Genomic DNA, 26,526 nt, shown 5'->3' on the forward strand with positions numbered 1-26,526 from the left:
AGAGAAGGGGGGGAGGAAGGCAACAACAACAACAAACAGAGCGAGGAGATGGTGAAGAGAAGGGGGGGAGGAAGGCAACAACAACAAACACAGAGCGAGGAGATGGTGAAGAGAAGGGGGGAAGACAACAACAACAAAAAACACAGAGTGAGGAGATGGTGAAGAGAAGGGGGAGACAACAACAACAAAAAACACAGAGCGAGGAGATGGTGAAGAGAAGGGGGGAGACAACAACAACAAAAAACACAGAGCGAGGAGATGGTGAAGAGAAGGGGGGGAAGACAACAACAACAAAAAACACAGAGCGAGGAGATGGTGAAGAGAAGGGGGGGAAGACAACAACAACAAAAAACACAGAGCGAGGAGATGGTGAAGAGAAGGGGGAAGACAACTACAACAAAAACACAGAGCGAGGAGATGCTGAAGAGAAGGGGGAAGACAACTACAACAAAAAACACAGAGCGAGGAGATGGTGAAGAGAAGGGGGGGAGGAAGGCAACTACAACAAAAAACACAGAGCGAGGAGATGGTGAAGAGAAGGGGGAAGACAACACAACAAAAACACAGAGTGAGGAGATGGTGAAGAGAAGGGGGAGACAACAACAACAAAAAACACAGAGCGAGGAGATGGTGAAGAGAAGGGGGGGAAGACAACAACAACAAAAAACACAGAGCGAGGAGATGGTGAAGAGAAGGGGGGAGACAACAACAACAAAAAACACAGAGTGAGGAGATGGTGAAGAGAAGGGGGGGAGGAAGGCAACAACAACAAAAAACACAGAGCGAGGAGATGGTGAAGAGAAGGGGGGAGGAAGGCAACTACAACAAAAAACACAGAGCGAGGAGATGGTGAAGAGAAGGGGGGAAGACAACAACAACAAAAAACACAGAGCGAGGAGATGGTGAAGAGAAGGGGGAAGACAACAACAACAAAAAACACAGAGCGAGGAGATGGTGAAGAGAAGGGGGGGAAGACAACAACAACAAAAAACACAGAGCGAGGAGATGGTGAAGAGAAGGGGGGGGAGACAACAACAACAAAAAACACAGAGCGAGGAGATGGTGAAGAGAAGGGGGGGAAGACAACTACAACAAAAAACACAGAGCGAGGAGATGGTGAAGAGAAGGGGGGGAGGAAGGCAACTACAACAAAAACACAGAGCGAGGAGATGGTGAAGAGAAGGGGGAAGACAACAACAACAAAAAACACAGAGCGAGGAGATGGTGAAGAGAAGGGGGGGAAGACAACAACAACAAAAAACACAGAGCGAGGAGATGGTGAAGAGAAAGGGGGGGAGACAACAACAACAAAAAACACAGAGTGAGGAGATGGTGAAGAGAAGGGGGGGAGGAAGGCAACAACAACAAAAAACACAGAGCGAGGAGATGGTGAAGAGAAGGGGGGGAAGACAACTACAACAAAAAACACAGAGCGAGGAGATGGTGAAGAGAAGGGGGGGAAGACAACTACAACAAAAAACACAGAGCGAGGAGATGGTGAAGAGAAGGGGGGGAAGACAACTACAACAAAAAACACAGAGCGAGGAGATGGTGAAGAGAAGGGGGGAGACAACAACAACAAAAAACACAGAGCGAGGAGATGGTGAAGAGAAGGGGGGGAAGACAACTACAACAAAAAACACAGAGCGAGGAGATGGTGAAGAGAAGGGGGGGGAAGACAACTACAACAAAAAACACAGAGCGAGGAGATGGTGAAGAGAAGGGGGAAGACAACTACAACAAAAACACAGAGCGAGGAGATGGTGAAGAGAAGGGGGGAGGAAGGCAACTACAACAAAAACACAGAGCGAGGAGATGGTGAAGAGAAGGGGGAAGACAACAACAACAAAAAACACAGAGCGAGGAGATGGTGAAGAGAAGGGGGGGAAGACAACAACAACAAAAAACACAGAGCGAGGAGATGGTGAAGAGAAGGGGGGAGACAACAACAAAAAACACAGAGCGAGGAGATGGTGAAGAGAAGGGGGGAGACAACAACAAAAAACACAGAGCGAGGAGATGGTGAAGAGAAGGGGGGAGACAACAAAAAAAACACAGAGTGAGGAGATGGTGAAGAGAAGGGGGAGACAACAACAACAAAAAACACAGAGTGAGGAGATGGTGAAGAGAAGGGGGGAGACAACAACAAAAAACACAGAGCGAGGAGATGGTGAAGAGAAGGGGGGAGACAACAACAAAAAACACAGAGCGAGGAGATGGTGAAGAGAAGGGGGGAGACAACAACAACAAAAACACAGAGCGAGGAGATGGTGAAGAGAAGGGGGGACAACAACAAAAAACACACAGAGCGAGGAGATGGTGAAGAGAAGGGGGGAGAAAGACAACAACAAAAAACACAGAGCGAGGAGATGGTGAAGAGAATGGGGGGGGGGAAGACAACAATTTCAGATCTTTTGAGGAAATGCATTTCCCTTTCGGTTGCCGTCCTGTGTCCACGTGAGTTCGAAAATATCGAAGCGCGGCCAAAGTAACGACTGTGAAACACTTTGTCGGGGGAAATTAAAAACGTATGAATTCAAGGAAAATCCATACATAATTTATGAGCGGGTCATACGTGATGGATTCAAACCAACATACCCCGTTTGAAGATTGTTTTCACGTTGTTTACTTGCTGGGTTCATTTTGACTGTGGTCAAGATCAGAGAGGGTTGCTACTTGAAAGGAACAGAATCCACAAGTAATTTATTGAGTGACGTTTTGATACATCATGAAATGTGCAGAATGGATAGTTTGTTTCTATACCTGATAAAAGGGAAACCGGTCTAGCCTCGAGGGGACGTTTCAGTTTCCTTCATTTCCAAAAGTGAAAAGTGAAAAGCTAGAGTAGGATTATCGCTTTTAAGAGATGTTGAATTTTGAGTAAATTCATTTCTATCTTTTAAGTGTGACGCATTTAATCGTCAAAAGTCAGAATAACACACAAGTGTGTTCTGAATGTTTAACAAGTATTAGATAAATATATACCAATCCTGTATGTGCGGGTTCACAGTAATAATATGTCCTCTCCACTCCCCAGGTATGATTCAGAAGCAGGTGCTGGGCATCATTCCCTCAAGCCAAGCTGGCGGCGCCCAGACCTTTGCCTCGTTCCAGCCTCGCACCACAACCATAAACATCAGGCCGGGCATGCCAGGCTCACCACAGCAGGTAACACCCCATAGACCATCTTTCCCCATCCGTCAGTCAATCAATCACATCTATTTATAAAGCCCTATTCCCCTCATCAGTTGTCACAAAGGGCTTTACGATAACCCGCCTAGATCTTCAAATTCCCCCTTCCTTACCAACATCCACCCTGCTCCCTTGTCACCCCACACATACACACATCCCTCTAAAACGGGTCATTAGCAGGACCACGTGATGGACACGTTATTGAATTCCCCGTGCACTATCAACAGCAACCCTTCACTGGAGTCAGTGTCGTCCCTGTGGTATAAGGGGAAGTCCCAGTGTTTCTGATCTTGGCTGTGTTTCTAGGTGCTCACCGCTGGAGGCCAGATCCGTCCGGGGATGACCGTGATCCGAACGCCCATCCATCAGACAGGCGCCATGGGTAAAAGCATCCTCCGAACCCCCCTCATGGTGCAGCAAGGTAGGCTGTTTGTATTTACCTACTCCATTTTAGCTTGATAGGCCAGTTAGAATAGTGTCTTTCACTTGTGTTCATGCAAGTTCTGACTCTTGTCTGTCTGCCTTTCGGTCTGTTTGTGTGTCTGGACTTGTGTGTGTGTGTCCACTTACGTGTGTGCGTTTTCCTCCTCCAGGTCAGGCGGGCCAGCAGGTGGTGACCCAGATCATCCGTGGGCAGGCCGTGTCCACGGCCATCTCAGGTGCCAGCCCCGTCACCACCGTGGCCGGACAGAGGATGGGCAGTGCCCCCAAAACCCCGGGCCAGCCCAACACGGCCCAGACGCCGCAGCGGGTACACCAGGGCCAGGTCAAACTCACCCTGGCACAACTCACCCAGCTCACCCAGGTACCATCACCTACCCCATAATAACCTGATGTCAGGTAACAGTGGGGCAATAGGTTTCTGCTCTGCCCACCTCGTGTATCGTAATTCTGCACTTTTCAAAACGAGTATGTTTTGATTTTAGTCCTATTCAGCGGGAAAGATCGGAATAACTCATTTTCATGTGCTAGTTTTGACATGGTCTGTTTTTATTTTTATTTTTTTAAAGAGTAGTGCACCCTTGCCTGATCATAGATCAGTTTGTGTAGCCAACTCCTATGGTCATTGCTATATATTGCCTGACAAACTGTTCGGGGACCAGGCTGCCGTTGTACCTCTACATTACCTCCAAAAGCATCACCCCTCCCTCATCTCCCTGTCTCCCCCCCCCCCATCAGAAGCAGCAGAGCCAGGCAGTAGAGCGGCCAGGCGGCGGGGCCCAGGGCCTGACGGTGATGATCCAGGGCCAAGGCCAGGCCACGGGCCAGCTGCAGGTCATCCCCCAGGGGGTCACGGTCATCCCCGGGCCCGGTCAGCAGCTCATGCAGGCGGCCATGCCCAACGGCCATGTCCAACGCTTCCTCTTCACCCCCATGGCCCCTGCCGCTACCCCAACCTCCACAGGTAGTCTAAAGAGCGAATAATAGTGTGTATTATTGATACGGATACAGACACACAGTCTCCATCATCCACTGCAGGGCTGTGGACACAAAATGGGGAAGTGTTTTCTAACAGACAGTGAGAGGTTACGGTGGTATGTCAAGTGTTTTATCCTGTTTTGTGCCGACCCAGTACCCAAATGTTATCTAGCCTACCAGCAGCCACACATACACTCGCAGATCATTGGTTCATAGCCTGTGTGTCTTCTAAAGGTCTGCCCATCCCCTTTCTCTCCTCCCTTCAGCCCCTACCGCCCCGGGACAGACCACCAAGACCCCTGCCCAGCCCGCCCAGCAGGCTGCAGCTCCAATCCAGGCCGGCGCCACCCTGGCCACCAGCACACCCCCATCCGCCACCCCCCAGGGCCAACTCCCCTCCCAGACCCAGGCCCACATGCCCATCCAATCCCCCACCCCCCTCCAGGTCAAGTCCCTCAAACACCCCCCCGGCACCCCCACGGGCCGGCCCCAGCAGACCCTTCAGCTCCAGGGCTCCCCCACCAGCTCATCACTGTCCCGGGCCTCCAGCAACAGGTCCAGGTCCTGGCTCAGCTCCAGGCCCAACAGGGGACCTCCGGAGGCTCTCTCCCCCAGCAGATCAAGCTCCAGCTTCCCATCCAGATCCAGCAACCCGGGGTCGGTGGAGCCCAGCCTGGAGGTTCGATCCAGAACGTGGTGGCCATCCAGACGGCCAGCGTGCAGGAGCAACTCCAGAGGATCCAGCAGCTGAGGGAGCAGCAACAGCAGAAGAAGAGGCTGGCGGCCGAGGCCAAGCGGGAGCAGGCGCTGGCGGCGGCCAGCCAGAGCGACATCATCCAGAAACAGGTGAGGGCGCGGTGGTCAATATCAGAAACGTGTACTTACGTGTGTTTTGCTCGCATGTCCGTGTGTTTGGATGATGGGGACGTGTGTGTGTGTGTTCAGGCAGCCAGCCAGACACAGGTGGTGTAACAGTATAGTAGGCCCGTCTCTCTTTGACATCAGCACATAAACAGTCCTCTCAAACAGCCTGCTCCCACGATTGTGGTTTATTTTCCAAGCTGTCCACCGCCACTGTCTTTGTCTGTTTTAGGGGTGTGCGTGCGTGCGTGTGTGTGTGTGTGTGTGTGTGTTTGTGGCTTGCGTGCACCCCTAGTCTAGTGCATACACACTATGGGTACCTCTGAAATGGCACCCTTTTCCCTATATAGTGCACTACTTTTGACCACGGCCCTATGGACCCGTGTAAAAAGTAGTGCCCTATATAGGGGGTAGGATGCCATTTGGGACGTACCCTATGCATAAGGTTTCTTTATTGTGTGTTTATGCGTCTTGCGTTCTGCAACGCATGTATTTTGCCTGCGTTGTAACAAACACCTGCCGCCTGTATATTTGACGTCTTTGACGTTTCTGTTCTTTCACTGTGTGAGGCCTGAGTTGGAATGGCACCCTATTCCCTATATAGTGCACTACATTTGACCAGATCCCTATGGAACCTGGTCCAAAGTAATGCACTTCATAGGGAATCGGGGTGCCGTTTGGGACGCAACCGTGTGAGGCCTGAGTTGACCTCTCACCCCTCTGTCTCATCTGTGACAGGTGGTGATGAAGCAGAACGCCGTGATCGAGCACCTCAAGCAGAAGAAGCCCATGTCCCCCGCCGAGAGAGAGGAGAACCAGAGGTGAGGGACTAGGAGCTAGCTAGTGCTGTTGCCATGACGATCAGACCTTGTGTTGACCCGCCGTGTGTGCGGAGGTGTCATCCGTTCCCTCCCTGTGGAGAAAGCCAGGGGTTATATTTAACGTGTCTGGGTCATGGGAAAGGTTACCTCAGACAGACCATGTGTTGTGTCCTCCTCACTGGGTTTAAACCAGACCTACAGTCCTGGAGCAGGGCAAGCCAGGGCACTGTGGTTTGTATCCCAAATGGCATCCTGTTCCCTATGTAGTGCACCACTTTTGACCAGGGCTCACACGGCAGGCCAATTTTTTGGGTCTTGTCTCCCTCCATCTCTCTCTTTTGTGGTTAGTCACGTCAGTGGACACAGTCTGGGAACCATGGTTGACCTTGACCTCCCCTGTGTGTGTGTGTGTGTGTGTGTGTGTGTGTGTGTGTGTGTGTGTGTGTGTGTGTGTGTGTGTGTGTGTGTGTGTGTGTGTGTGTGTGTGTGTGTGTGTGTGTGTGTGTGTGTGTGTGTGTGTGTGTGTGTGTGTGTGTGTGTGTGTGTGTGTGAGTGAGAGAGCAGTGGCTTCCTATTGCTAGTCTCTCTTTCCATTGCTCTCTGGCCCCACCTCTGAATAAACACCGGGAACAAAAACACTCTTGACATCTGCAACATGTGACATGGCTACCGATTGGCTTACAATGTTTTGTCTCGTAGTGTGAGGTTACGGGTGATGGAAAGGTTCATGATGTATGGAAACATTATACTTTACATTTCCTTCAAGTCCATTTAGATTTGATCATTTGAATTACCCCCCTCCCAAAAAATATATATTCACTTCAAATGTCCTTAAAATTCCTTCACTGGACTATGGATGAAAATGATCTTCATAGCTAACTCTCCTGTTTCATTGATGGGAACACTGAAATGAAGACGATCCACTGTCACCTAAATACAAAAATCCCATCCACCACTCCCCTCAGGTTGATTGTGTTCCTGGTGGTAATTCAGCTTTATAAATGGCTATAAGCATTTATGAGCCTTTATAATGTCTTATAAGGCCTATAACATGTTGTCTCTATCCCCTTCCACCCAGGATGATTGTGTGCAACCAGGTGATGAAGTTCATCCTGGACAAGATCGACAAGGACGAGAAGCAGGCGGTCAAGAAGAGGAAGAAGGAGGAAGCAGGCGAGCAGAAGAGGACCAAGGCCAACGCCACCAAGCTGTCGTCGCTGCTCTGCCGGCACAAGGAGACGCTCAAGGCCGAGATCCTCAAGAAGAGAGCCCTGCTGGACAAGGAGCTGCAGCTGGAGACGCAGGTCAGACACACACACACACACACACACACAGCATTCTCCCATGAACATACTTGTACTCACAATGGACACATGGTAACAGAACTGCACACAGATGTCCAACACACACACACACACACACACACACACACACACTTTTGATCTCACTCTCTACCCGTATCTCCTTCCACAGGATGAGCTGAGGAGGGACCTCGCCAAGATGCGACGGGACAAGGAAAGGGCCCAGGCGGCCGCCGCCGCCGCGCACACGCATCACGCCCAGCACGCCCTGACACACACCTCCCAACTCAACCCGACGGCCTTCGCCCACAAGCGGAAGCGGGATGAGGAGAGGGACGCGGCGTCGGCGGCTAACGCCAAGAAGAAGAAGATGATCACCACCACTACCTCAGACAGCAAGAAGGAGACCAAGCTCTACTGTGTCTGCAGAACGCCCTACGACGAGTCCAAGTAAGAGACCGGCTGTGCTCTACATGGCACCCTATTCCCTATGCAGGGCCCTGGTCAAAAGCAGTACACTATACACATTTACATTTACATTTAAGTCATTTAGCAGATTTAGTGTCCATTGGGCTCCAGTCAAAAAGTAGTGCGCTAGGGAACATGGCGCCATTTGGACCGTACCCCAACGTTTTATGTACCGCAAGCGTGACCCTTGTCCAAAAGCCGTTCTGAGGAGCGTTAATCTAGTTCAAACACGTTAAATGTATAGTAAGCTTCCTCCAATGCCTCTCTGAAGAGACAGTCAAAATGTATACCATTAACCATTTACGAGGAAGCTCAAACATTAACACAAGTGAAGATCAATTTCACCTGAAACTATTGCGGTGTTTGGACATTAACTGATAACTCTTCATTATTTAACTTCCTGAAATGCCCTCAACCAGGAAGTTGAAACACTCTGGCAACACACAGATGGCATTCGATACATTCCTAATAAACGTACCTGAAACCATGGGGGTTGCAATGACCTCGTTTGACCCCATAGTGATTTGGCATTCTTTCACGTCCTGTGTTCTCCCAGGTTCTACATTGGCTGTGACCTGTGCACCAACTGGTACCACGGCGAGTGTGTGGGCGTCACCGAGAAGGAGGCCAAGAAGATGGACGACTACATCTGCAGCGAGTGCAAGCGGGCCCAGGAGGGAAAGACCGAGGAGCTCTACTGCATCTGCCGAACGCCCTACGACGAAGCACAGTAAGTGCATAGGAGTGTGTGTGGTGTATGGGGTTCTCAATGGCAAAAACGTACAGTGTTACCTATTAGATGGTGATATCTGTTGACCTTTTGATGTTTAGTTTCAGTGAAACTTTGTACTGTTTCATATTTCCTTTGACGTCTAGGTTTGAAGGTTGTTCTGTGTAGAGAGCTTGAATTCCTTATGTAAAGACATTGGCCCTCTGAAATCTGTCTTGTCTAAAACGACATACTGTGTACTAATCGCACTATGCAATTTAGGCGTTCTGTTTACTAAAGACAACCCGCCAAGCAACACGTATCAGGATACTAGGCTCATCCGTACTGAGAATGCGTCATCTAATGCGCAATTGCGTTGAATCCCGCCATTCGTTCATCTTGATAGAACACATCCCCTCTTCCCCTATACACATAACCATGGGACTCCAAAGACTATTCTCTCCCTCAATAGTGTGCAGCGAATTCGACTCGATGAAAACCAGAAATTAGTATGTCTATATCACCCTGGCTTTTAAAGCAGACACACTTTCTGCAATGTTCCTTACTATAAAATGTATTAATTTCACATACCCAAAATGCCTACTATTTAGAATGCAGCTATGGGTATTCGGACACGCCAGAGTCTATTTCTACAATCGGACTTGGAACAGAAACCAGGGTCGTGTTCATCAAGCACAATGAACGTGACCCACCCCTGCCACCCTCCTCCCCGCTCAGGTTCTACATCGGCTGCGACCGCTGCCAGAACTGGTACCACGGCCGTTGCGTGGGCATCCTGCAGAGCGAGGCCAACCACATCGACCAGTACGTGTGTCCGCAGTGCCAGTCCACAGAGGACGCCATGACCGTGCTCACGCCGCTCACCGACAAGGATAACGAGGGATTAAGGAGAATCCTGCGCTCCTTACAGGTATGTCACCCCTTCCTTTGCTCCTCCCTTCGCCCTCGTTCCCCCTCTACCTAGCGTCGGGACGATACGGAACAAACCCTCCTCTGTTCTCAACTCTTATCTGATCTGTGACGCTGGTCCCCTGGGCGGCACTTGGACAACTGCCCTGGCTACAGGGGTTTTTCCACCCTCCTCGTCCTTATCTCCTCTTTTTCCTTCTCTTCTTCCCCTCCTCCTCTCTGTCCGCATGGCACAGACGTAGCCGGAGCACATCTCTGTTGAACCAGCTGCTTCCAATGTCATTTTCAACCTCTTGTTTGTTTTCCTTCTTTTCTGTTGCTGTTGCTGCTGCTGCACGTCTCTCAAGTGTCTCCTCTCTCTTTCTCCCTCTTTCTCCCTGCCTCTCATCAGGCTCACAAAATGGCGTGGCCATTCCTGGAGCCGGTGGACCCGAACGACGCCCCAGACTACTACGGAGTCATTAAGGAACCAATGGGTGAGTGGGGGGAGAGTTCTGCCTATTTGCATTGATTCAACGTTGTAAAAAAAATAAAAAATAAAAAAGAGGTGCTGTTGTCATAAATTGGAATAGTCGTCACAAGGGACTCCTAAGTTGTTACACACACAAACACGCCCCATCGCCTCGCTCGAGAGGAAAGGCCTCCAACTCAGATCAAACTGCCCATGTAAAAGGCAGACTTGCGTCAACAGGGCCTTTTTGAACTTCCACACAAACAAACCTGTTAATGAGCTGCCGGAAAAACCCCAGAGACTTCTACACTTGGACACGACAGTGGCCCCCTTCTACACTACAGTGCATTTGACCTGGGCCTGGAAACTCTAGTCCACTGCCCGCAAAAAAAGAAACCTTTTCACCCTGCAGAAGAAAAAGCCAAGTCTGGCCACGGCTGTCCGGTCGGCATAAGTTTGGTGTTTGTTGATGAAGTCTGATGACTGAGAAGAAGGCCCTCTTTGATATGGGCAAGAGGTCGGCCTGCTGACCGGGTGGGGGGTTGAGGGAAGGTTAAGAATCGGATATGTTTGTTTAAAATGGAGCCCCGGGGCACGACACGGGAGAAAACCACTGCTGCCCTGTGGGGAATTATGAAGGACCAGGCTTGTTGCTAGCTTACCTAGCTAACTATCGTGATAATTGAGTGTCAACTTTCAACTTCTTTCAAAGGCAAATTTCATAACAGTGACATCATGTTGCCAGAATCAACGGGTCGGCCGCTCGGTCACATCCCGCGTAATTTGCTTTGAAAGGGCCCGAGCCTGGTGACCGAGGGTCGAAACTAGCGTTGAGCTAGTATTTCTGACGGTCAAGTTGACGTACAAGTGATGTATTGCGCTTTTCGACACATACTTGATTATCTATCAAATATTTACACCACATAAACTGCAATTCCTTTTGAAGCGACTCTGCGCGGATGTCGGGGAAGAGTCAACTTGATGATTCCGGAGGTGATTCGTGTTCTGTTCTTGTCTTCCTCCCTTCTTTCTAGACCTTTCTACAATGGAGGAGCGGTTGCAGAAGCGCCACTACATCAGGCTGACGGAGTTCGTGGCGGACATGACCAAAGTCTTCGACAACTGCCGATACTACAACCCCAGCGACTCGCCGTTCTACCAGTGCGCCGAGGTCCTCGAGAACTTCTTTGTCCAGAAGCTCAAAGGGTTCAAAGCCAGCAGGTAAGACCTCTGACCTCTCCCTTGGCCTTATCAGTCAACTCTGACATTTTAAACTCTGAGCTCATCCCCCACCCCCCTCGTCTTTGTCGTATCCGCCTGCGCTCCTCCTCCGTCCTCGCCTCTTCTTTGTGCTGTTCTCTTATCCCTCCCTCTCTCGCCCCCACCCCTTCTTTCAGACATAACCCCAACTTTAGGAGGATTCTGTGAAGTTTGGTGTTTTGGGGGTTGTTTTTGCCTTCTGTAGTGCTTTGGTCTCTGTCACATCTGCCGTTGGGGTCCAACCTGAAGGGCCTTAGCTGCCACCGGACCGCCAGCCCTTCCACACAGATCTGTCTGTGGTCTGTTGTGTGGAGCCTGTTTGTGGTACGCGTGTGGCGCCAGCTTTCTATTGGCCTTCACTTTAGAGCTGTGTAGTAGCGATGTCCAATCCATGCTCAATGTCCTTAGCATCCCATCTCCTGTCTTTAGCACGTAGTTCTGCATCTATACCTCCTCCCCTGCATTGTGTGTTTGCGTCCTTATGGTCATGTGCTTCCACCTGCATGTGTTTATGTCATCCATTCTCTCTCCCTCTCTTACAGATTGTGATGTCATAAGTCTGGCCTTGTAGTTGGAATCTGAGCTGGGTGCCGGGGTCACTCTAAAAAAAAAAACCATTAGGCTATCCTGGACCTTGCTGTTTTTAATTCTTTAGAACAGCGTCAAACTATTTGTAAGAAAGTATATTTACAGTATAAGCCACACCGTTGGTGTGTTTTTTTGTATTTTTAGAAGGAAAGACACTTTAAAAACATTTCTCCATTTGACAATGGCAGCCATGTTGGTCACAAACAGCAATCAAGGGAAACATCTGTTAGGTTTTTTTTTTCTCCATTCAATTCACAGACAACAGATATTCGATGGAAGTTGAGTTCATTTGGGTTTATATCTCAATCCGGTGATTTGTGAGGCACAATATCAAGTATCGAGAAGGTTAGTTGACAACCTCATCGTTGGGATTAGATTTTGCTCAAATGTCAAAACTTATTTCTCACACATGTAATGTTGCTTTCAAGTCAGTTCCACATGTGCAGATGACCTGTCATTTAATTTAACGGAGGACGGTTATTGTATTGATGAAGTGCAAAGATTGTGCCTCCTCTTAAGCTGGCCATTTTTAAAAAGATTAGCAACGTTTACCAGGTTAGTCTTTTATCTGATTTATTCATGTATAACATTATTGTTTTGTGTGCATATTATATCCTTTTGTGAAGGCGTATTATGTGTTCAAAAGGAGAGCAAAAATGCTAAGATATATATATATATATATATATATATATATATAGGTCATAGTATTTTGTGTAGCTTTGCAGTTCATTTCTGGTGAACTCGACTGTCCCACGTTTTAAATGGTATGTTCTCACTGTATATACAAGCCTTCTAGAACATTAAACTAATGTAACACCAACATGGCTGCTCTCTCTGCTCAAACGTCTGACCCCACTGGCATCCAATAAGAGTTTTAGTATTCCCTCATGCACATTTTGTGATTTGTCAAGCTTTTAATTTAAAATTATTATTCTTTTTTTTTAAGCACGTCAAGCGATCACATCAACTGTTTCCCCTTCTCTCTGCGTTCTGTAGGTCTCATAACAACAAACTGCAGTCTACAGCCTCTTAGAATACACAGACCGCACTCCCTTCTAAAGCTTACTGTCAAAATGGCTGCCAATGTGGTTCCCCCTGAACACTCATACTCCAATGGGGAAGCCAGGCTACTTCTTACCTGTCCCCACACACATACCACACCTGTCGGACTTGGGAGTGGGAGTCAAACCCCCTGTTTAAAACCAGCACACACTCCTCGAAGATCGTAGCCGACGCGTGCTTCAGGCCGAACGGCCTTGGTACCAAACCGGATGAGCCCTCGCCACTCCTCAACCACCTCTATGGCCGTGGAAAGAGAAGAGACTGGCAGTGGAAGGTTCCATTATCCAAACCCTTAGTGTTCATGATGGGTGATACCACATCCCCAACAAACAGGGGGAGGGAGGCTCAGACTTTCAGTTCACAGCCTGGTTCCTTCCCTTCAAAACACTTCCGATCTGGTGGATGAAATGGAGGGATGGCGGGAGAAAGGAAAACCTGAACTTAAGCTAATGGGCTGTTCAAGGGCAGTGCGAAACAAGGCAGCAGTAGACTCTTTTTCAAGTTGTTTATTCCATAACTAATCTCACATCTCTTTTGTATCAGCTATTCTTCCTTCCCTGGGGTCAACTCCCATTTCAGACTGTGTATGTCCCAAATGTCACCCTATTCCCTATATAGTGCACCACTTTTGACCAGAGCCATATGGGTCCTGGTTCTAAAGTTGTGCTCTATAAAGGGAATAGGGTGCCATTTGGGATGACAACCACTGACATTTTCCAGCTGTCTCTGTTTCCTCATTCAAAATGGGTCTAAATAGCACACACACACCTGTCTGGCTGCTTGTGTTTGGAACGAGCTGATCCTAGATCAGATCCCACATGGTGCCACCTTGAAGATGTATGTGCCCTGACCTCCAAACAGGCCATAGAGAGTCCAAGTTACCATTTCTATGTAATGTCTCAATGTGGAAACGCTGTCCTGTTTGTAAAACCTTGTTTTTTCAGATGTTGAACCTCTGTTTTCCTTTTTCTTTGTTACCACCTAAAACGGGAATATTGGTGTATATGAAACGACAGCCGACATTGAGAAAACAAGCTCTATTTCTCGCCATGTCGAGGCTTCTCGAACATTTTTAATTGAAGACATTCATCCGATGAAAACCAGAAAAGCTCTCCCAAGTCTTTCGACGGGAAAATAACCGAGGATGGACTTGGAGAATGTGAAAGTCATTAAAAGGGCATATTTAACCTAAGTGTACTGACCATCCACACCGCAACCTCCCCCCTCTCTCTCTCTCCCCCAATGGTTTGTCAAGAAGGTTGGATCACATGCATCTCTCAACTCACAGGCCCCCTATAAAGGATGAAGTCAAATGCTTTTGAGTTCTGCATCAAGTAAACATGCTGTGGTCTACAACAGTAAATCAGGAAGTCAACCTTCGTTGAAGAATCTTCATACTAAGTTGGGGTTTGTATGAAGATTTCTTTAGGAACTCTTGGCCATTTTGATCATATTTGTAACTCTTCTGTAATAATTGTGTCGAGGCAGTACTGTTTGTTGGGGGGGGGGGCATTTTTGGAGTTGTCATTTGTGCTCTTAGTTAATGTCTTAGGCTTAGGTTTGAAGAGGGGTTGGGGTAAATGTTAATTTCAATTTTGGAAGTGAACTGAAATTCCCATTTTCATTGGAATTTTAGTTTACTAACTAAATTGAAATGGAAATAACGGAAACCCTGGTTTGAAGTGCCAACAACTTTTTCGGAGGTGGACTGAGTTGAGAGATGAGGTGACCGTCTGTCAGTCCTATTCACTGACCTGTTTGCATTTCAAACCATGCACTCCAGTTTCTATTCTTACATGCATCGTCCACCATTTTGTATTTCATGTTGTATAATATGGCTGTCGATAAACAGAGATTATAGAGATTTTTATAGAGTTAGTACTTTTCTTTTTGACCGTCTTAACCAGCAACTAAGCCTACCTGTAGATTCAATAGATAGAGAATATCTTTTGTCATAGTGGACTCTACATTTAGGTAAAATTGCCCTTTATATTAAAAGTGCTGCATATTGTGTGCATATTGATTTAAAACCGGGCGGGGAATGTTGACTCTTTGAAGAGTTTTTTTATTTTTATTTTTTAAGAACCAACCAGTTCTACACATCTCTTAATAACTTCATCACAATATCTGTTGTTATTTATTCATATCGCTGAAAATATTTCATTTTTTTTAGTAAATGTAAGAGGAAACATAACTGGGGGAAAATACTATATGTTTTTAACAGATTGTGGCAACTCTTATGAGATCCTTTTTTGTACTTGATAGGACATTTCATCCTAGATAATAAAGTCATGTTTTTGACATCAATTGTCCAATGTGCTGTCATCTTTTTACATGCTTATGTTGTAATTAATTTGTGTTTAAAGGGCCAGGAGTTTTGGCCGGACATGTTTATCCTGTCAGGTCACTTGGTCAGGAATATGTAATGAATATTAAGTAGTTTGTACCTTTCTCATCCCTTTCCACAGTGGAGTTGGGTTAAGTTGCCTCAGACACTGATCTAGAGGCAGCTTCTCTGCATTTCCTCCTGTAAATGTTTCAGGTATTTATGGTATTTAGTAGGATCCCCATTAGCCGCTGTGAAAACAACAGCTCCTCTTCCTGGGTTCCAGAAAAGATAAGACATTCGGGGAGGATTAGCTGATCCTAGATCTGGGCCTATAGGTAACTTCTACCCAGACAAGAGCAGGGGATGATGCCTGAGGGCAGCACTTATGCCCCCCACACACACACTTTGTATTTCCCCTGTACAAAAACTCCACCCCAAAACATTTTTTTGGGGGGGGGTTATTTGTTTCTTTCGTTCATTGTTGATATAGTCCTGTATGATGCATTTTGCGTCCTATGATTCTGTGTTTTTCATCATATGTTGCAAAATGCATCATATGGGCTATTTTGGGACTATATCAACAATGGATTAATGAAACAAATACCAAAAGATAGTTTGGGTGGAGTTTTCATTTAACCTTCTCCTCTCACCAAGAGACACACACACACCCCTCCCTCGCTCCCTTCTTCACGCTTCCCCTCCACTCCAAACCCCTAACTGAATCCAGAGCTTTGCATGGACACCAAATGGACTACAGATGACCACAAGTCCCATCAATTCCTCTGTGGCTTGGGGGCTGGAACTCTCTCGCTCTCTCTGTCACACAGGAAGGAACTAGGACAAATTCCCACCTCGTCCCTTACCCCAACCCCTTATCCCTATTCCTCTCCATAAGGAATGTTGTCCCGCTGTGATGGTAGCCGAGATGCGAGCGGGCTCCCGTTTCCTGCCCGCCTGCATCTGTTCCCTCCAGCTATGTTCCCAGATGGACTTCAAAGCATGGGAACGGCTCGGTTCAAAAATTATTCCCTAGGCCAGACAGAGCCCCTATTACACCACAATTATGACCCTGTTTTGGGGCACTTAATCGCCAGGGGTTATCATCAGGATTGAAACAGTATTTTGTTTTACTATACACTCCAGTTCAAATCTGTGTGCACCATACATGGAGATCCTATAATTCACTAGAGAGGCTGATGTCATAGACCCTCATAATTCCAGAATGTGTTCATTATGGCAGCCATCTTGGTCAGGAATGAATCCAAAAGTGATTATATATGTCATTCTGTGGTGCCATTCAAGAATGTGTGTTTGCAAGGCTTCGGCCGAGTGTTAGCCCCCACCGATAGCACATGAATAGACCCCCAGACCACACCGACACCCAATGAGTAAATAACAAATGCATCTTTTATTAGTTCCATGTAGTATGAGATGAGATATGTGCACACAGTGCAAACCTTTTGGCTTTTCGCTCATTTTAAGTATGAGGATGGTCAAAGATGACAGGCCAGACCAAGGGTCTGTGGCCTGGATGTCTATCTTATCATCCAGTCAAAGTTTTCCCTCAGGAATGGAGAGAGCCCGGGGTCTCTCTCTCTGTCTTGATGTATGTACACACACAGTGCCTTCAGGAGATTTTCACTTCCCTCGACTTTTTCCACATTTTGTTGTGTTACAGCCTGAATTTAAAATGTATTAAATTGAGATTTTGTGTCACCGATTTACACACAGTACTCCATAATGTAAAAATAGATTTTTTTTTTGTAGAACACTTTTTTAATTATTAAAAAAATGAAAAGCTGAAATGTCTTGAGTCAATAAGTATTCAACCCCTTTGTTATAGCAAGCCTAAATGAATTCAGGAGTGAAAATGTGCTTAACAAATCACATAAGTTGCATGGACTCATTCAGTGTTCAATAATAGTGGTTAACATTATTTTTTAATGATTACCTCATCTCTGTACCTCACACATAAAATTATCCGTAAGGTCCCCCAATCGAGTAGTGAATTTCAAGCACAGATACAACCACGAAGACCATGGAGGTTTTTCAGTGTCTCTCAAAGAAGGCCACCGATTGGTAGATGGATAAAATAATAATATCCCTTTGAGCATGGGGAAGTTATTCATTAGGTTTTGGATGGTGTATCAATACACTCAGTCACTACAGAGATTCAGGCGTCCTTCCTAACTCAGTTGCAAGAGAGGAAGAACACTTCTCAAGGATTTCACCATGAGGCTATTGCTGATTTTAACTTTTTGTCCCGAATACAAAGCGTTATGTTTGGGGTAAATCCAACACAACACACCACTGAGTACCAGTCTTCATATTTTCAAACATGGTGGTGGCTGCATCATGTTATGGGTATGTTTGTCATCGGCAAGGACTCAGGAGTTTTTTTATGATAAAAATAAATGGAGTACAGCTAAGCACAGGCAAAATCCTAGAAGAAAAACTGATTCAGTCTGCTTTCCAACAGACACATTCACCTTTCAGCAGGACAATAACCTAACACACAAGGCCAAATCTACATTGGAGTTGCTTACCAAGACGACATTGAATGTTCCTAAGTGACCTAGTTACAGTTTTGACTTAATTTGGCTTGAAGATCTATGGCAAGACTTGAAAATGGCTTTTTAGCAATGATCAACAACAAACTTGACAGAGCTTGAAGAATTTTACAAAGTATAATGGCCAAATATTGTACAATCTAGGTGTGCAAAGCACTTAGAGACTTACTTACCTAAGTACTTACCTAATCAAGATATTAGTATTTAATTTTTCATAAATTTGTAATAAATGTTTTTTTTAATTATTCCACCTTCCAAAAATTACAATTAAATCAATTTTAATCCCACTTTGTAATACAACAGTGTGGAAAAAGTCAAAGGGTGTGAATACTTTCTGAAGGCGCTATAACCTTTTCCTTCTTTCTCTTTCACCTTCCCTCCTTCACTCCTCCTCCCTCTCTCCTTCCCTTTGCCACTCTCAAATGCCTCCTTTGAGCTTTTGCCCCATCGGATGTGGATGTGTGTGTGTGTGTGTGTGTGTGTGTGTGTGTGTGTGTGTGTGTGTGTGTATGAACAAATAAAGGCCAGAGGTGGCATTAGCTTTCACCCCACCATCTCCAAAAAGAACCGGCAAGGAGAGCCGCACTTTTTTGAAGCCCTGTGTGTCCAGGTGCGCTGGGGATCAGATTCCCCTGATTAGATTTACAAAAACGCTCACTAATACCACCAGGTTCCCTTATGAAGTCTGTTTTCTCCATTGGATATTTCAAACTGTACACATCTTTAATATTTGAAAAATAGGTTGATTTTAGTCTCTTTTCTGTCTTCTCAACTTTTCCTCCCCTGGGGTTTGTTGTTGATGCTTTTCCAGTCTTTCACCCCCCCTCTTATTTTTCACATACAGTAAAAGTGCATTTCCTGCAATCAAAAGACAGGCACAAAAAAACAGTTTGAAAATTTGACAGCTTTTCTCACAGGCATAAATAGGAGTTTTCTGTTATTGTATATTCAGGCAATAGGAAGTCCTTTAACATTTCCTACCAAGTGCTAAAGGGGAAATGTGATTGGACACTTGCCATTGGAGAATCACGAGTGTGATTAGATCTAGATCTGAACAGATCGTCTTTCCCATGGATGATTAGGATAACTTGGAACAAGCCAAATTGAAGATGTGTGAGTGTGTTCGTGTGAATAGTGGGGCTGGAGTCAGAAGTCTTCCTCACTCAGGGTAAATATGGGCTTCATTCACATGCTCAGACACCATCTTCAAGTGTTGACACGGGACAACCAAAACATTCTGATGAAAAGTTGTTTTACATCGGATTAGCCAATGAAAATGTCCTCTACCTGAATTATTCCATTGAACCAGAACTCTGGGTTCACTGGTAGAATTTTTCAATCGTAAAATAAACCAATTTGAGAGGCACTGATCTGACCGATTCAAGTACCAGGCATGAATAAATTATAATTTTCAGTACTATGACATCTTAATAAATGACTAGAGTAGAGAAAAACTAGAGAGCTCATCTTTTATCTTTGTTAAGTGTGCCCTCTAGCCAACTCTATGCTCATTCACAATAATAAGTGTCGTCTGTGTTTGGCCCGTGTAGGCAGTCATTGTAAATAATCATTTGTTCTAACTGACTTGCCTAGTTAAATAAACGTTTGAAAACTAAATAAAATAAAAATCCATTTAGGAAATCTGATGGGGCAATACTTCAAGCAGAGGTTGAAAGACGAGAACCTTTGATATAGACTCCACTTGTGTCTTCTATCAAGGAGGACGCAAAGCCTCAAGGTAAAGACTCTACAGACAGACAAGCAAAAACATTACCACTCAACCTGGATTATGACACAGACAAGTGCAGGAGGTCCATGCCGGAAAAAACAAACATATTGGCCTCGTCCATCTACGTCTCTGCTGAAATGCTGTAGGGGTTATAGGTCTCAGTCACTTCATGTTGATGACTGCAATGTCTTTTCCGCCACTGCAGGGGGGGTGGGCGATAGTCTGTTTTGGTTTTACCTACACTTGGAGCGGGTGGCCTCCAGGGCTTTCTGGTGTCTCCTCTTGTTGAAGCGCTTGACGTAGTTGTTGCTACGCAGGAGGCCGTCCCCTGGCTTCAGTTTTCCCCCCAGCAGAGCCAGGAGGTCGTTGGGGAGGTGGCGCCTCCGGTGGTAGATCTGACCCATTATAATGTACCGGCTACCTATAGAATAGCATTGGGGGTAGAGAGGGTGTCAGTGAATAAAGTATTTGGTCTCTCTGCTCAACTGGTCGACATGAGTTCAGTACCATTGACTATAGTAGCATACCACATAGCATGGAGAAATGTATTGGGAATCCCTCAAATTCAAATCTGGACCGCAAAGCCAGTTCCACTGCTTTCCCCACCCCCATTCTTCCCCTCTAATCAGGGACTGATTTAGACCTGGGACTCCAGATGGGTGCAATTTATGATCAGGTAGAAGAGATCTCCAGGGTTGGACTTGAATACTCCTGCCCTATATGATGCACTACTGTTGTCCAGAGAGCACTATATAGGGCAGGGCTCTCCAACCCTGTTCCTGGAGAGCTACCATCCTGTAGGTTTTCACTCCAATCCCGTTCCTGGAGAGCTACCTTCCTGTAGGTTTTCACTCCAACCCTGTTCCTAGAGAGCTACCTTCCTGTAGGTTTTCACTCCAACCCCGTTCCTGGAGAGCTACCTTCCTGTAGGTTTTCACTCCAACCCCGTTCCTGGAGAGCTACCTTCCTGTAGGTTTTCACTCCAACCCCGTTCCTAGAGAGCTACCTTCCTGTAGGTTTTCACTCCAACCCCGTTCCTAGAGAGCTACCTTCCTGTAGGTTCACTCCAACCCCGTTCCTGTAGGTTTTCACTCCAACCCCGTTCCTAGAGAGCTACCTTCCTGTAGGTTTTCACTCCAACCCCGTTCCTGGAGAGCTACCTTCCTGTAGGTTTTCACTCCAACCCCGTTCCTGGAGAGCTACCTTCCTGTAGGTTTTCACTCCAACCCCGTTCCTGGAGAGCTACCTTCCTGTAGGTTTTCACTCCAACCCCGTTCCTGGAGAGCTACCTTCCTGTAGGTTTTCACTCCAACCCCGTTCCTGGAGAGCTACCTTCCTGTAGGTTTTCACTCCAACCCCGTTCCTAGAGAGCTACCTTCCTGTAGGTTTTCACTCCAACCCCGTTCCTGGAAAGCTACCTTCCTGTAGGTTTTCACTCCAACACTAATCTAGCACACCTGATTCTAATAATTAGCTGGTTGATGAACTGAATCAGGTTAGTTGCTACTGGAGTTGGATTGAAAACCAACAGGAGGGTTGGAGTGCCCTGATTTAGGGGATAGGGTGCTATTTGGGATGCATTCATTAGTTCCTTAAGTTGACAGTTACCTAGTTTGATGTCAGGACAAGGCTTGCTACATTTGTAGGTGTCCAGGACAAGGAGACGCACTTTGAGAAAGAAGCTGTCTGGAGTGACGTAGAGGCGGCTCATCTTGTAGAAGCCATCGCTGCTCACCATCAGTGTGAGGAGTCTAATCCCCTTACGCACCACGTCTATGTCGTGAACGACCCCATTGACGGCTGAAATGGAAAGGCAAACGGTCAAATGAAAGTAAAGGTCATTGTTTGGAACTCTAAAGTGGAGAGTAGCACAGAGCACTCATAGGGACAGATCTAGGCTCAACAAAACTGACCCAAGATCAGCGTTTTGAGGCAACTTCACCCTGCACCATGGTGAGAAGACTCTACATGACCAAAGTCTAAACTACAGCATGATTGGCAGGTTTCAAATAGACAACACCAGACATTGTGTCATACCCTTATTTTGTCCCCTTTTCCCATCCCTTCACTTCACTTGGTCTTTATGGAGAGATCACTGGAAGATGGTGGCCAGGCCACCCATCTCACTTTCATACAATAGTCTAACCTCGTTCACACACACACTTACCAAATTCACTGTAGCAGTAGTGCTCTCTCTCCTCCTTCTCCTTCCTGCACTCACTCATGCAGACAGCCTCGTGAGGGAAGTCAGACTCTGTGAGAGAGGGAGACAAAGAAAGGAAGAGAGAGACAGAGATGAGAAGGAGAGAGTGTGACCGACCGTGCCTGCTTGTGTGGAGCCAGACTTCATTCCAGTGTCATTAGAAGGACCAGAGTTGTCATTACAGAACCCAGGCGTCGCATTCCGCAGGAGGGGGATCCACATTCCCCGTCCCTTAATTACTACATAATAAATGATCTCACTTAGGCATATTTAGCATTGATATCATAACCTCTCACTCCCCAAGACTTCACACAAAGGGACACATTCACTCCAGATGTAGGCAGCAATTTTTGGCTGGAGAGGTAATTAGCTAACTATCCTGAAATCGCAGCAGTCTCGCACTGTCACAGCTCACTTTGTACCATACATAGTGTGGGGGTGTAGTGTCATTTTCGGTACCTCGTTTCAGAATGTCGAAATGGTAGAGCAGGCTGGAGGAGCGACGGTTGAGGAGCACAGATGAGCGGCTGTTATTCCGGGTGGCGCCGCCGGACTGGTACAGACTGGACTTCCCCCCAGGGCGGTTCTCCTCCGGGTCCAGCTTTCTGGTTGAGGGGTCCCTGCGAGGGGAAGGGGCCGAGTGAGGTTGGCCCCTGGGTCTGGAGTTGGGGTGACTGTCCGGGTCACTCTGTGGGGGGTTATTGAAGTTGGTGTGGGGGTCCCGGTGAGGGTCCACGTTTACTTTCTGTGTGCGGTTGGTGGCAGTGGTCAGTGGCATTTTGGGAAGCACTAGACTCGACTCGCCGCGGTTCTTCTCGCTGTTGTGCTCAATCAGGCGGTCATTTTTAGGGCCCTTCTTGCTCTTGTTGTGGAGGCCGGGGCGAGGGTCACTGTCCTTGGGCCAGACCCCCGAGGGAAGGGGGTGGAGGGCGTACTTGGAGTCCCCGACTTTGCTGCCCTTTTCCAGGAGCTCGTTGATGGGGAGAGAGGGGTCTTTGACCCCTAGCCTCGTGCTCTGGTTCTGGCCAGGTAAAACACTCTGGCCCTTCTCAGGGGGGGTGCTGATCACGGAGAACAGCTCTGGATAAAGCAAGCGAGGACAATCCAGTTACACCCAGCAGTATATTGTAACTTTATAATATCAATGGCCCCTTTTTCATACCTCCATCATAAGGTTATGAGTACAGTTGACTGCTTCTTAATATAAGCAATAGTTTGAGACTATCAATATTCTTTTCAACTGTCAGAGCTGGGTAAAATTTCAAAAAAAAAAACAGTTCTCTGCCCCTTCCACTTGGAATGAACTACCAAAGGGCATGAAATGACAGGTGCTAGTGTCCTTGAATGTGTTTAAAGCCAGGGTAAAATCTTTTGGTGGACAATGAAGTGGAGGGCTGTCAATGTTCTGACCCCAGGATGCACCACACCTCCCCAAAGTATCTTGCCTGCTCAATCTTTAAAATGTATGCTTTTAAAACTGTAACGCTCAACGTTTTATTATGTTGTAAACGTGTCCCGAAACTTTGAGATGATATTTGGCCAGGTCTCTTGTAAAAGAGATATTTCATCTCAATAAGACTAACCTGGTCACTTCAAATAAATTGAGTGCCGTGCACTAAACTGAAGCATGCTAAATGAAATGCACTGAACTGAAGCATGCTAAATGCACTGAACTGAAGCATGCTAAATGCACTGAACTGAAGCATGCTAAATGCACTGAACTGAAGCATGCTAAATGCACTGAACTGAAGCATGCTAAATGCACTGAACCATGCTAAATGCACTGAACTGAAGCATGCTAAATGCACTGACTGAAATGCTGAAGCATGCTAAATGCACTGAACTGAAGCATGCTAAATGCACTGAACTGAAGCGTGCTAAATGCACTGCACTGACTGAAGCATGCTAAATGCACTGAAATGCACTGAAATGCACTGACTGAAGCATGCTAAATGCACTGAACTGAAGCATGCTAAATGCACTGAACTGAAGCATGCTAAATGCACTGAACTGAAGCATGCTAAATGCACTGAACTGAAGCATGCTAAATGCACTGAACTGAAGCATGCTAAATGCACTGAACTGAAGCATGCTAAATGCACTGAACTGAAGCATGCTAAATGCACTGAACTGAAGCGTGCTAAATGCACTGAACTGAAGCATGCTAAATGCACTGAACTGAAGCATGCTAAATGCACTGCACATATTCAATTGTGATTTTTGTTGTTGTTTTGTTTGAACTATTCACCATCTAATCTACTGATATTACATAGTTATTTCTAAAGACATTTTCATCCAGATGTTATAAGTACGCCAACACAAGCCAAACACTTCAAAGTAAAGTAAAACATTAACAGGTTGATCGTTGTAGCCTCAATGATCAAAATCGACATTATGGGGTGGCAGGTAGCCTAGCTGTTAAGCACGTTGGTCCGGTAATTGAAAGATCACTGATTCGAATCCTCGAGACGACTTTTGTGAAAAATGTGTCTATGTGCCCTTGAGCAAGGCACTTAAACCCTACTTGCTCCTGTAAGTCACTCTGGATAAGACCGTCTGCTAAACTACGTACATTTCTAGTGGCAGTATGCTTTGTAATACGAACTAGATCTAACTTCCTGACAACAATAGTTGTAAAACAATTGTCAAATTATGACAATGTAACTCTTTTTGTTAACTCCAGCTTTATGATATGCACATTTCAGATGATTATATTTTTGTAAAGTGACCTATACAAAGATTGAATTAGATATGTCCGAGATGTATAGGCTAATTTGTGAAAGACAATTTTTTTTACATCTATCATAAAATGTACTTCCATACATATACATACATAAAGTCCTGCCATCCAGGAACTATATCAGGCAGTGTCAAAGGTCAGAAAAAATGCCAAGGACTCCAGACACTCAAGCCATAGAGAGCTCTCAAACCAACAGGCTGAGAGACAGCTTCTGCCCCAAAGCCATAAAACTGCTAAATAGCCAGACTGCTAAATAGTCAATTATTGGATCCCAAACTCTCTGCACTGACTCTACCTTGAACTGACTGACCCGACGCACACTTGCTCGATGTTATATATACACACACACACACACACACACACACTACACTGTCACACCCACACAAAACCCTAACAAACGCACACACGCATACCAATAAACACACATTTTTACACTCATCATTTTCTGCTGCTAATATTTTCTTTATTTTACTCATATTATTATCTATCCGGATGCCTAGTCACTTTACCTTCAATTCATGTGCGTACTGCATCTTCCTCAAATACCTCGTACCTCTCTCTGCACATTGAACTGGTAGGCGAACTGGTACTCACTGTATATATAGCTCCCTTCTTGTGTATTTTATTTGAATCCTCGTGTGTTACTTACTATTATTATTTATTATTATTTTTAAACTCTGCATCACTGGGAAAGTTTCGTAAGCAAGCATTTAGTCATGTCTATTACATCAGCTGTATCCAGCGCAAGTGATAAATAAATAAAATGTCGATTTGATAAGCCAATACATCTATTTCTGTATTGCACATCTGAGAAAATGTTTCAATGTTCAATGTTTCAAATGTTTTAAAAATCACCATGTCATCACATGTACAATAGATACAACAACAACAAAAAAGTTTAAGTGTGTTGGTTTTAAAAGCAATTGCCATTTCCTAATGGATCTTCTGATCTACAATAACACTGTCACCATTCTTCTCCTTAAAATGTCAAATGTAAATGTGATTAGACACAGTTGGAAAGCAGCAAGAATTGTTACTCGACTTACCATTGTCCTCCGCTTCAGAAAATGTCAACGCAAGTACCAGCAGGAGTAGAATAATCACTGTCATCCTGAAAAGTACTTTTGGATCAATTTCCAAGTCTGCTGGAGTGTCTCTGAATTCCTGAGGTTTATATGCCTGGAATGGAAGGCGTGTCACTCCGACGCAGAGGTAAACAACGTGACATCAGAGACACTTCATTCATGAAGCCATAGAGGTCCTATTAAATTCCGAATTATATCCATGCAACACCCTTCGGTCTTTAGTAGGCTACTGTGTGTTGGGCCTTTGGAAAAAACGTGGCCCAGACTTTAGCCTTTAATTCCACTAATTAACTGATGGTAATGATTATTAGTGATTACGGATTGTCACAGGCTGTCGCATTTGAACAGTATTTATTTTAAAGTAACATGGTTTTAAAGTTCACAGTTAGCCATTGCTTCTGAAAAGTAGTGGCTTTGCTTTGATCCTCAATACAGATTATCCATGATATTGACCAGATACTCCAGTGCCCGCTCAAACAGTGAAAATAAATGTCTTCAAAAAATGGGAGGCAGTCGGGAGGAGGCAAGATCAGGTGGGACAGATTCTTGTGGGAACGTTTCCACTAGTTACTTCAGCCACAAAGTCAGAACATGTTTAGAATAAATATTAATGAAAACAAAAATGCTGTTTTTGGTCTTAATTTAAGGTTAAGGTTAGTCATAAGGTTAGCAATGTGGTAATGGTTAGGTTTAAAATAACATTTTAAAAATAGACATTTAAGAAATAAGCATGTTTTTTTACTTTGTGGCTGTAGTAACTAGTGACAACCAGGCACAATTCCGATATAACGTGTTTTTCTCAAAGTTG

At 45.8% G+C, this 26,526-nt stretch overlaps 2 protein-coding genes across 5 annotated transcripts in view; one reads left to right on the top strand and one right to left on the bottom strand.

Moving 5' to 3' along the window:
• The window catches only part of LOC118364986 (nucleosome-remodeling factor subunit BPTF-like), a 52,366-nt gene extending 46,073 nt beyond the window's left edge, over positions 1-6,293 (top strand). For all 4 annotated transcript variants that reach the window (XM_035746850.2, XM_035746847.2, XM_035746848.2 and 1 more), the window contains 6 exons: positions 3,038-3,168; positions 3,499-3,613; positions 3,786-3,997; positions 4,372-4,597; positions 4,878-5,457; positions 6,211-6,293. In XM_035746850.2, coding sequence (XP_035602743.2) covers positions 3,038-3,168; positions 3,499-3,613; positions 3,786-3,997; positions 4,372-4,597; positions 4,878-5,362 — 1,169 coding nt within the window. In that variant the 3' untranslated portion in view covers positions 5,363-5,457; positions 6,211-6,293. The remainder of the gene's footprint in view (positions 1-3,037; positions 3,169-3,498; positions 3,614-3,785; positions 3,998-4,371; positions 4,598-4,877; positions 5,458-6,210) is intronic.
• Positions 6,294-16,776: 10,483 nt separating this feature from the next.
• Positions 16,777-26,172, bottom strand: LOC118364988 (UPF0450 protein C17orf58 homolog). Its single transcript, XM_035746854.2, has 5 exons — positions 25,680-26,172; positions 22,353-22,973; positions 21,858-21,944; positions 21,299-21,490; positions 16,777-20,111 (listed from the first exon to the last, which is right to left on the bottom strand). The coding sequence occupies exons 1-5, from the start codon at positions 25,741-25,743 to the stop codon at positions 19,924-19,926; spliced, it is 1,152 nt and encodes a 383-aa protein (XP_035602747.1). The 5' UTR covers positions 25,744-26,172; the 3' UTR covers positions 16,777-19,923.
• Positions 26,173-26,526: the final 354 nt, after the last annotated feature.

The sequence above is a fragment of the Oncorhynchus keta genome, chromosome 32 (assembly GCF_023373465.1).
Source record: "Oncorhynchus keta strain PuntledgeMale-10-30-2019 chromosome 32, Oket_V2, whole genome shotgun sequence".
NCBI classification, from domain to species: domain Eukaryota; kingdom Metazoa; phylum Chordata; class Actinopteri; order Salmoniformes; family Salmonidae; genus Oncorhynchus; species Oncorhynchus keta.